This window comes from Cetorhinus maximus, chromosome 17 (assembly GCF_964194155.1).
Source record: "Cetorhinus maximus chromosome 17, sCetMax3.hap1.1, whole genome shotgun sequence".
NCBI lineage: Eukaryota > Metazoa > Chordata > Chondrichthyes > Lamniformes > Cetorhinidae > Cetorhinus > Cetorhinus maximus.
Window position 1 is genome coordinate 64,020,579 of NC_135895.1, and position 12,149 is coordinate 64,032,727.

Genomic DNA, 12,149 nt, shown 5'->3' on the forward strand with positions numbered 1-12,149 from the left:
CCCATCCTTTCTTCCACCCCATGATGGTGCTTTAATCATGGGTGTTCCACAATTTGGAAATGCTGGAAAAAACTGAGGTAGTGTCGGAGATATTTTATCAATGCATCATTCAGAAACATCCCAAAAAATTTACTTTTTGGACAGCAAAGTGTAGGATAAATACAGAAGAAGTTCCCTGATACGGGATCAGAATAAAGACGCAGTCAGTCTGTTGTGATTTGAGACTTTTATTAACCCATGGTTTTGGAGTGAATTCCATTGATCTGTGTGTACTTAAACTAAAGTGAATCCAAAAGGGATCAAAGACCATCTTACAGCTGAAGCTAAAAGGGTGCATGTGGTCAAGCCAAAACATTAAAGTTATCACTCTTATGCTTTGGGGCAATCATTATCTTGGTATTTAATAACAATTGAAGATAATAGATATGTTTTGCAGAAAAAGGAGATAGGTATTGAGCAATATAGTTGTCATATTGCAACAAAGGTGATGTCGTTGGAAAGATACAACTACTGTAGTTTGATGACTGAAGGCATTGTGGAAGTTATATTGACTGACTGACTGTTTCAGGAATAGAGCTCCTTTTATTGTAGAAAAAATCATTTTGCTTTCTCATCTGCAGATTATATTGCTCTTTTTGGTCTCCCAGTTTTGACATGACATTGGCAGAGCCTGTGCTTTGTTGCTAAATTGCTAACTAAATGTCATACTTTTCAGCTCTCCTGGTGGCTCAGTGTGTAAGTGCACTGCAATGTGCGGAACTGAGCTATCTGGATCAGCAAATTCCTGGATTTAAACCCAGAGTTAATTAACACATCTCAACCAAGGAAATACAAGAAACTTATTTTTTGTCTCCTTGTCATAAACTAAAAAGCGAACATTAAACGGGGTTATCATTTCAAATTGTTTTCAAGTAAGTTCTGCAGATGTACAGAGAGACAAAATGATCACGAATGGGTCTGGCTTTGCTTCTGCCGTGATAGAATAGCCTGCCCACACTCACTGTTTAGGCCCACACATTTACTGAGCTGCTGAAGTTTATCTGTATGCTGCACTATTCTACAGAACTAGTGAATGCTTACAAGAGCACAGAGAATCAAATTGAAGACAAAACAGATTAAAATATAATACTTTCAAAGATTAATTTTGCTTTGCACATTTCTGGCACATTAGAAAGACTAAGGTGAAAAAGCACAACTTGATACTTTTATAGATCAGACAATGTGCATTCTTAACCGTAACTTTTAAATTAGATCATAACATTTGTATATCTAAAGCAAGAATCTGAACCTTTTCTGACAGGATATTTGTATGTGACAGATCAAGGGCTGAGTTGGAACATGAGGCATTGATTGATGGTAACCTCGCAACAGAGGCAAACCTTATTATTTTGGACACGTTGGAAATAATTGTTCAGGTAAGAGAACAGAAAATGGCTGCAAGAAAAACTGTGGTGATGGAGAAGTAATCATAGGAGAGTTTAGAAATTTTCCGCTATTGGCATGCTCTTTGGCACCTTTTCAAACATTTATCCCTATGAATTAACACACTGACCTAGATTTATTGGCAATTGGGTTGACGTAATATTAATAGGAAAACCTAGACTACTGTGCCTTCACCTTTGGAAACCACGTTCAAGTTCTGCCCTGGTTGATAAGTTGAAAGTCTTTCTCTGTCAGCTGTAAGGGTCCCATGTGAAATGGAATTGGGACAATCTCAAATCATTTCTTAGTATGCATAAACACAAGGTATTAAACTTCCCCTGTACTCAGATAAAAATGGAAACCTCTCTGAAAGACCAGAAATGTCCTATAAGAAATGGATAGGTCAAATTGATGCTATACAGGATGCTCTTTTGAGGGTTAGAATTTTGGGACAGAGTAGAGAGATCTGTATCTACCCTTGTGTTTTTCCTTTCCTCGGAATGATCATTGGGATAGCGTTGGGACAGTTTTACATCTAACCCATTCCATAGCTGACATCTAAGCACCTTAATGATGTTTTCTGACTCCCCGCACTAGCATCCTTTATATAATCAGCACACTGATTAATTTTGAAAAATGATTTACAAAATTGTAACAGTAGGATAATCTCAGTGTTAATTGTGTAAAGCATTTTTGTTTAAAACTTGTCAAATATTTAATAATTGTTTATTTTTAATCTTTACCTTCTACATGTTCAGACTGTTTCAGTGACAGAGTCCAAAGAGAGTGTGCTTGGAGGTGTCCTGAAGGTTCTTCTACATACTATGGCCTGTAACCAGAGTGCACTTTACCTACAACATTGTTTTGCCACCCAGAGAGCCTTGGTATCTAAAGTAGGTGTCACGATACTTTTGATAAATGTTATGAACTTTTTATTGAAGATCAAAATCCAAACAATATTTGATCAAGGGCTACTCTCCAGAATGCTACAACACACTACACCAAATAAAGAAAGGACACTGATTTGTTCCCTGCGATTCATGTTGAACTGGTTTCAGTGACACCACTCTAAATTATTATTAAGTGGGTATCATGTCATTCCTCGCAGGAAGAATTAAAAATCATTGGACTGATAGTTTTAATAGGTTATTTGGCTTTATTGGAACATTTTCATTCATTCTACCAAAGCTGAGATAATCCAAAGTCACCCTCATGCTTTCTCTCATTTGAGATCATGAAATAGAGAGGCAACAGTACTGGATCCCAGGCCTGACAACACCAACCTGCTTGGCAGCCTTGAAATTGGAGCTCTGAGCAATATGGAATAGCAGTTGTGGTGAAATGTGGATGGACCCTGGTTTAAATTATATGGATGCAACAGCAGTAGTTAAATGTTCTGTAAACAAACTCGGTTGTGATTGACAGTCAATATGCAGCCAAATCAATGTAATCCATCAGCCCAAGCATAGAAGGACTTGACTGTTAACACATTTTTGGATATTGCTGCACTTTTTTAAAAAAAGCTGCCCCATTTTGGCAAATTACTGATCAAATTGGTATGGTTGTTTATTTGATACTTTGATATTTACATTCAAATATTTCTGAATGTAGGAATTCATAGGAATGGGGAAAGGTCATTATGTTCCATATGTCCATCTCATTTCGATATTTCCTCATACCCCTTAATCCACCTCTAACTTTTTCTATTAGCTTGAGGATTTCTTGGAGCACTGTCCTCTTTATCATTCTTCCTTCTTCACATTAATGACCTGCTCCACTCATCATAAAATCCCATTCACTCCTATGCTGATAATTCCATGCTACAGGCAGAATTGTCCTAGATTCGCACTAAAACAATGTTTTACCCACCAGCCACAATGGCGGCTTTTCACACCGTATCATTCCAAACCCACGCCATTACTTATGCATTCCCAGGATACATGCCGTTTTGATGGCAGGCGGGCTCTGATTCACCTACCACACCGTCACCTCACCCCTTCATCACGCCAGGCACCACATTTAAAGTACAGTTGTGCTCAGTGCTTCTAGCCCAGGACTGCAGCAAAGAAGACATGGCCCCGAAAGGCAAGAAGACTGCAGCCCTCAAACGCCTTTTGGATGGTGTAGAGGCTCGCTGTGATGTCCTCTAGGGGCAGCTTGGTAGGCGATGGCAGTGGTGATCAGTGCCTTTGATGGACAGAAGAGATTGGCCATCCAATGCAAATAGAGGATGAATGATCTCATCCATGCAGCCAGGGTTTGGGAACCATCTCATCACCCTAAACTCTCACACTCAACCCATCACACATTCACTGGCATCTCATCACTGCCAGCTCAAGGGACAATGACCACCCATTCTCACAAACGTACCCTCACATATCCATCTGGCCTCATCTCTCCTGGAGATTGCCTCCTCAGCCCTCATTATCTCGAGGCCATTTGCACAGATCAACATGTGCCCCGCACACACCCTGGGATCTCTCCCTCCCAAGTACAGCCATCGTCTTGCAGTCTCTTCCCTTGCCTGAGGCCACTTCTCCCCCTTCCCCAAGCAAGACCTTGCCCTGCAGCCATTGAAAAGCTACCCACAAATGGATGATCTGGTAGGTAGATACCTGCCCGTGAGTCCTCCTAAAAGCGATGTGCTGTCTGTGAAGGCTGGCGCTGGTGACTGCGAGTGCTGCCCAAAGCAAGGTAGATAAACAAGTCCCAAGCGAAGTGCAAGCCTTATGGTGTTGTGAAACATGTCGGCATGTTTTCCCACCGATGTGGGCAGACGACCCAGCGGTGGGGCATGAGTCCGGCGGGCTGGCCCTATAATGATATGCTGATGTATTACAGTGAGGTTCCCAACGTCCAATGGCGGGGAACGCGGCCCACTATCAGCAGGCAGAGCGGATGATCACAATCTGGTTTCACAATGTCGTGAAACCAATTTTTGGCCTTCTTGCCATATTGTCTGCACATACCATCAAGCACACCCGATGCTGGTTGGCACAAAAATCCTGGCCTACATTTGTGAAACTTACATACCCTCAGTTTTCACAACTGTTAGTTCTCAGTGCAATGGCTGTATCAACAGACCTTGATCTCTCCCAAGCTCCTCCATAAGATGATGGAAATCTTTCAAATACTTTGTTTCTTCATTTGTTTTAGCAAATCAAACCAAAATCTTTTACCTTCAATGGCTCCAACTTTAGTCACCCTTCATCTATCAACACCCAAGTCTTCATAATTTTCTCTGACTTTGAATGAAAGTCCCACACATCTATTGTTACATCCGTCTTTAATGTTTCCTCCTTCATTTTTTCTACTTTTTCCCACCTCAACTTTCTTCATAGGCATCCCTGGACGGGATATAAATAAGGCTTGCAATGATTCCTTTTCTTATCTGTTAAGTTCCAGTGATTTCCTATTGTAACCTTTCTCTTTTTCTGTTCTATCAATACTACTATTGCTCTCCCTCAGTTTTTGTGTCCTCCTATACTCTTTAGACTTTCAAGGTCCAGGATTAGCATCAACTAATCACTACTTTCTAAGTTATGCCAACTTTGTTTTTTCATTCTGTCAAGGGATGTGGGTGTCGCTGGTTAGGCCAGCATTTATTGTCCAACCCTAGTTGCCCTTGAGAAGGCGGTGGTAAGCCACCGCCTTGAAACACTGCAGTCCATGTGGTGTAAGTACACCCAAAGAGCTGTTAGGTAGGGAGTTTCAGGATTTTGATCCAGCGACAGTGAAGGAACGACAATATAGCTCCAAGTCAGGATGGGGTGTGGCTTGAAGGGGAACTTGCACATGGTGGTGTTCCCATGCATCTGCTGTCCTTTTATGTGTTAGAGGTTGTGGGTTTGGAATGTGCTGTCGAAGGATCCTTAGTGAATTGTTGCAGTGCATCTTGTAGATGGTACACACAGCTACCATTGGTTGGAGGAAGTCAATGTTTAAAGTGGTGGATAGGGTGCCAATCAAGTGGGCTGCTTTGTCCTGGACGGTGTCGAGCTTCTTGAGTGTTGTTGGAGTTGCACTTATTCAGGCAAGTGGAAAATATTCCATCACACTCCTGACTTGTGCCTATTAGATGATGGACAGACTTTGGGGAGTCATTCCCAGCCTCTGACCTGCTATTGTAGCCACAGTGTTTATATGGCTAGTCCAGTTCAGTTTCTGGTCAATGACAGCCCCCAGAATGTTGGTGGTGGGGCATTCAATGATGGTAATGTCATTGAATGTCAAGGGGAAATGGTTAGATTCTCTCCTGTTGAAAATGGTCATTGCCTGGCACTTGTGTGGCATGAATGTTACTTGCCACTTATCAGCCCAAACCTGAATGTTGTACAGGCCTTGCTGCATTTGGACACGGGCTGCTTCAGTGTCTGAGGAATTACAAATGGTGCTGAACATTGTGCAATCATCAGCGAACATCCCAACTTCATACCTTGTGCTGGATGGAAGGTCATTCATGAAAAGGCTGAAGATAGCTGGGCCTAGGACACTAACCTGAGGAACTCTTGCAGTGATGTACTGAGACTGAGATGATTGACCCCCAACAACCACAACCATCCTCCTTTGTTCTAGGTATGACTCCAACCAGTGGAAAGTTTTCCACCTGATTCCTGTTGACTCCAGTTTTGTTAGGACTTCTTGATGCCACACTCGGTCAAATGCTGCCTTGATGTCAAAGGCAGTCACTGTCACCTCACCTCTTGAGTTCAGCTCTTTTTGACCAAAGCTGTAATGAGGTCAGGAGCTGAATGACCCTGGCGAACCCCAAACTGAGCGTCAGTGAGCAGGTTATTACCAAGTAAGTGCTGCTTGATAGCACTATCAAGGACACCTTCCATCACTTTGTTGATGATCTCAGTACTGTCATGGCTACAGGACTCGGCTCTTTACTTAGGCATTTCTACATGTTTTTTGCTTATTAAATCCATGTCTGAAGTCTGTCCCAGCACACTAGACATGTAACCTACCTAAAGCCACAAGTCTAATACTCCTGGTGAAAAACTCACGCCAAATCTTCTAAGTTTTAACTTACTGATCTTTAACTAGTCCCCTGGTATTTAACTTTTTCCGCATGGCAATTTTGTCAATACCATTCATAATCTCAAATTTCAGTGAAATTAACTTTCCCCCTAAATGGATGAAAAGTAAATCAAAATTCCTCAAGCATTAGGATTGAATCCAACTCATGAGAGAAGGACAAAAACATCCTCTTATTGTTGTCTTATGGACTGTTGCACCTCAGTTCCTAGTGACATGGTGCCAAGGCTAAAATAAAATTGGCACCAAATTGACAGTTTCACTTGGAGAATCTCACAGGAATGGCTGGTGTGAGAAATAGAAGCTGATCTGATGTGGTTTAAGACTTGCGTTCTCGGAAGAATGGAGTGAACACATGCTACACCAGACCTAGAAGTGCAAAAAATGTTCCATATAATTTTCATTCTTCAAGGGATGTGGGCATTGCTAGCAGTGCCATCATTTGTTGCCCATTTCTAATTGCCCTTGCACTGAGTGGCTTGCAAGGCCATTTCAGATGGCAGTTAAGAGTCTGGAGTCACATGTAAGCCAGACCAGGTAAGGATGGCAGATTTTTAATCAATGGTAGTTTCATGGTCACCATTATGGTGATGATGAATCACACCATTATGGAGACTAGCTTTTAATTGAGTTTAATTCCAGCGGCCATGGTGGGATTTGAACCCATGTCCCCAGAGCATTATTCTGGATTACTAGTCCAGTGACATTGCCACTATGGCATCACATCAACTTGGTTTAGTGTAAATGTTTGTCAGTGTGATTTGAAAATAAAGCATAATGAAACTAAAGTGAATGCTTATCATCAACTTACTGTAGCAGTTTTTAAGAACATTTGTTACAAACCACCACAAATAACAGCTGAAAATTTAAGTGTGCAAAAAGAGAACGTAAGCAAGTAATTTCTTCCTCTTTTTTGGACCTTGAAGTAACCTGGCCTCTTTTCAAAGGAATGAGCCATGCAACAGCCAACTAGAAAAACGTCCAACAGTAATTAGCCTCTAACTGACCTGAAGACCAAATTATCTTGTTTTCCATGCAAAGTGCCTGAGCAGCGAACTTAACCTAGGCTGTCCCTTTATCAGCTAAATGGCACTGCCGTGCTCCAGGCCTCCCATGATCAACACTATAATATTTTTTTTTAATCCTTTTTTGATAATTATACTAATTTCAGAATATGTTACTGAGGGTTAACCTCACTAGAATTTTCTGACTATTCAAAGTTTGTCGTTAGAAAACGCTGCCCTAAGAAAGCTGGCCCTGAGCTGAAAGTCACAGAATCACAGTGCAGAAAAGGCCCTGCAGCCCATTGAGTCTGCACCGACACATGAGAAACACCTGACCTACCTACCTAATCCCATTTACCAGCACTTGGCCCATAGCCTTGAATGTTATGACGTGCCAAGAGCTCATCCAGGTACTTTTTAAAGGATGTGAGGCAACCCGCCTCCACCACCCTCCCAGGCAGTGCATTCCAGACCGTCACCACCCTCTGGGTAAAAAAGCTTTTCCTCACATCCCCCCCTAAACCTCCTGCCCCTCACCTTGAACTTATGTCTCCTCGTGACTAACCCTTCAACTAAGGGGAACAGCTGCTCCCTGTCCATGCCCCTCATAATCTTGTACACCTCGATCAGGTCGTCCCTCAGTCTTCTCTGCTCCAACGAAAACAACCCAAGTCTATCCAACCTCTCTTCATAACTTAAACGTTTCATCCCAGGCAACATCCTGGTGAATCTCCTCTGCATCCCCTCCAGTGCAATCACATCCTTCCTATAATGTGGTGACCAGAACTGCACACAGTACTCCAGCTGTGGCCTCACCAAGGTTCTATACAACTCCAACATGACCTCCCTACTTTTGTAATCTATGCCTCGATTGATAAAGGCAAGTGTCCCATATGCCTTTTTCACCACCCCACTAACATGCCCCTCCCCCTTCAGAGATCTACAGACACACACACCAAGCTCCCTTTGTTCCTCAGAACTTCCTAGTGTCATGCCGTTCATTGAATACTTCCTTGTCAAATTACTCCTTCCAAAGTGTATCACCTCACACTTTTCAGGGTTAAATTCCATCTGCCACTTATCTGCGCATTTGACCATCCCGTCTATATCTTCCTGTAGCCCAAGACACTCAACCTCACTGTTAACCACCCGGCCAATCTTTGTGTCATCCTCAAACTGACTAATCCTACCCTCCCACATAGTCATCTATGTCGTGTATATAAATGACAAATAATAGGGGACCCAGCACAGATCCCTGTGATATGCCACTGGACACTGGCTTCCAGTCACTAAAGCATCCTTCTGTCATTACCCTCTGCCTCCTACAACTAAGCCAATTTTGAATCCACCTTATCAAATTACCCTGTACCCATGTGCATTTGCCTTCTTTATAAGTCTCCCATGTGGGACCTTGACAAAGGCTTTGCTGAAATCCATATAAGCTACATCAACTGCACTACCCTCATCTATACACCTGGTCACCTCCTCAAAAAATTCAATCAAATTTGTTAGGCATGACCTCCCTCTGACAAAGCCATGCTGACTATCCCTGATCAAACCTTGCCTCTTCAAGTGGCGATAGATACTCTCTTTCAGAACTTTCTCCAATAGAGAAACTCACTGACATGAGACTCACTGGCCTGTAGTTCCCCTGCTTATTTCTACAACCCTGCTTAAATAGTGGAACCACATTAGCTGTTCTCCAGTCCTCTGACACCTCCCCGGTGGCCAGAGAGGAATTAAAAATTTGGGTCAGAGCCCCTGCGATCTCCTCCCTTGCCTCCCTCAGCAGTCCGGGACACAAATCATCCAGACCTGGAGATTTGTCCACTTTTAAGCCTGCCAACACCTCCAATACCTTATCACTCCCTATATCAATTTGCTTAAGAACCTCGTAGTCTCTCTCTCTCTCTCTCTCTCTCCCCCACCCCCCGAGTTCTATAACCTTCATCCTCATTCTCTTGGGTGAAGACGGATGTGAAGTATTAATTCAACACTCTAGCGATATCATCTGGCTCCACCCATAGATTGGCCCCTTATGGGCCCTACTATTTCCTTGGTTTTCCTCTTCCCATTGATATTGTTATAGAATATCTTGGAAGGAATTGTAAAAGTGAGTAATCAAGAAGTTGATAGTATGGACACATGTTTTTCTACTCCTCTGTTCCAACATTGTTGCACCCTATTTTGGCGTTCACCACCATCCTTGGTTAATTGGCTAGAATTCAATTGGATAGCATCAGTCAAACAAAAAGAACACTATGTAAACCTAGCTGGGAATGGGGTGAAGAGTTTGGAAGTATATTTGGGGATGATCTACACCTAAGGTACACATGTTGGTTCCTCAGTTGTTGGGGCCATGGGAATGTCATGGGAAAGAAGGCAGCTAGTGAAGGATGTATGTTATAGATTAGGATGAGATTTTGGAGATTTGCTTGATGTACCTTAGGGACAGGGTAAGCAGAAAGTTTGTAAAACCTTTCTTCGAAGGAGTGAATGATGAGGCGGAATCTATGGTAGGGCTGATTATATGCTGTTTGAGGAGAAGTTTTGTTGATCTGAATCACATTTCTCATGTGATTGTGTTCCTGCCTTTTTCTAAGTTGGTTGTGTTTGAGTAATAGAGGCATGGGAATGGGGAATTCAGAAGTTGACTTCCCCTTTTTTCCTCTTTTGGGGTTGGGGAAGCCTATTACCTTATTGAATTTCAGGTTGTAGGAGTTATTTATTGCCAATAGATTAGATGTGATCACTACAGCTTCTCTGTATTGAGGGAATTATATCGATCCATATGGTGTATCACCTTTACTGAGTTGTAAAGAAATATTTGTGACACTTTATCCATGTTTTAAATGTGTTTTTACTTTTTTTTAAACAATTAAATAGCTCGTCAAGAAACGTTTAAAAGAATGTAAAATCATACTCTGGATCAGTTGAAGTGTAACAGTAAGGTTCTTGCTCGTGATCACTGTCCACTGACTTCTACTAGAAAGTGCACTTGCTGATAGTGGGTAAAGTATGAAACATCACCTTCAAGATTTGAAGGCCAGAAAAGGTTTAATTCTTTTTTCTGTTGTTACAGTTTCCTGAACTCCTTTTTGAAGAAGAAACAGAACTGTGTGCTGATCTGTGCCTAAGGCTTTTGCGACACTGCAGCAGCAGTATTGGCACAATCCGAGCACATGCCAGTGCCTCGCTCTACCTCCTCATGAGGCAAAACTTTGAGATTGGCAATGTAAGCAACGTTTGAACCCAATTTTACCTCTTCAGATAATGCATTTCTTATCTTTTGTCCTTTAAAAACTGTGGCATTAAAATATTGACGTAATTGGTGTTTTTTTTTTGCATATAGAATTTTGCAAGGGTGAAGATGCAAGTAACCATGTCCCTTTCCTCACTGGTTGGAACATCTCAGAATTTTAATGAAGAATTCCTTAGACGCTCTTTAAAGACAATTTTGACATATGCTGAAGAAGACTTGGAACTGAGAGAAACTACCTTTCCAGATCAGGTATCTATATAGTTATAGTAGTGTCTGTCACAACTGCAGAATATCACAAAGTGCTTCACAGTAAATGAAGTGCTTTTAAAACATAGTTACAGTTGTAATGGAGGGAAATGTGCCAGCCAATCTGAACACAGAAAGGTCCCACAAACAGAAATAAGATACATGAGCAGATAATCTATTTTTAATGATATTGGCAAGAAAAGATAAATATTGACCAGGACAATTGAAGAACTCTCTGCTCCTGATGATGAAATGTCACAGACCTGAAACATTAATTCCGTTTCTCTCTCCACAGATGCTGTCAGACCTGCTAAACATTTCCAGCATTTTCTGTTTTTATATCTATTTATACTGTCTGGGTTTCAATGCCCTTTCCTCATAATTTAATAAAAAAAACCCTTCAGAGTAAGAATTTCTTTCCCAACACTACCCTCCTACATTTATAAATACTCCACCATCCCATGCTGAGTTTTCACAGTACCAGAGGGCTGTCAGTGTATCATACCATGTCATGGTGAATTTGCACTTCAGGGAATAGGTGAGAAATAGAGATATCCTAGAAATATGGTATTATGTGGGATAGGAAAAAAAAAATCGTAGCACTCTATCTGCCTGGTCCTAAAGCAGTTTGTACTTGAAGAAAGGTTAGCTCACTTAGAGCTGATTTGTTGACTATCTGCTATTGTGCTGGTTGTAGGAAATAAGCCTGGTCTTCGTAGATATAGAATGCTCACTTAGTTAAGTGAGATATTTGCCGTGTTTCTCACTTTGAAATAAAGACATATAATTGATTGAAGTGGAAAACCCATGTTAATTTTTTTAATGTTTCATATACAATATTGTTTCCAAAGAAAACAAATCTTGATTCAGCTACTCACTTGACAGACTTTTGGTTGAAATGGTCATCTGTAACCATTCTCTTTGTTGTGATTGGACTGGCTCTCGAATAATTCCAGAAAATGGTTCTATCAGCCCTGTTTAGATATGTGTGGGGTTGGGGTGGGTTTGTTAATTATAATGCCTTTCATCATTTCTTTGTTATAGGTCCAAGATCTGGTTTTCAATCTCCACATGATCCTGTCAGACACTGTGAAAATGAAAGAACACCAAGAAGATCCAGAGATGCTCATTGATCTGATGTACAGGTATGCCTTGAAGTAGTTCAGCTCTCAAAT

General features: G+C 41.5%; 1 protein-coding gene across 12 annotated transcripts in view; it reads left to right on the forward strand.

Moving 5' to 3' along the window:
• Window positions 1-12,149, forward strand: part of dock7 (dedicator of cytokinesis 7) — a 174,644-nt gene that overhangs the window by 137,787 nt on the left and 24,708 nt on the right. For 6 of the 12 annotated variants that reach the window (XM_078561325.1, XM_078561327.1, XM_078561330.1 and 3 more), the window contains 5 exons: window positions 1,301-1,415; window positions 2,181-2,315; window positions 10,549-10,701; window positions 10,819-10,977; window positions 12,019-12,119. In XM_078561325.1, coding sequence (XP_078417451.1) covers window positions 1,301-1,415; window positions 2,181-2,315; window positions 10,549-10,701; window positions 10,819-10,977; window positions 12,019-12,119 — 663 coding nt within the window. The remainder of the gene's footprint in view (window positions 1-1,300; window positions 1,416-2,180; window positions 2,316-10,548; window positions 10,702-10,818; window positions 10,978-12,018; window positions 12,120-12,149) is intronic. The other 6 variants (XM_078561328.1, XM_078561329.1, XM_078561332.1 and 3 more) reach the window with 1 other exon arrangement.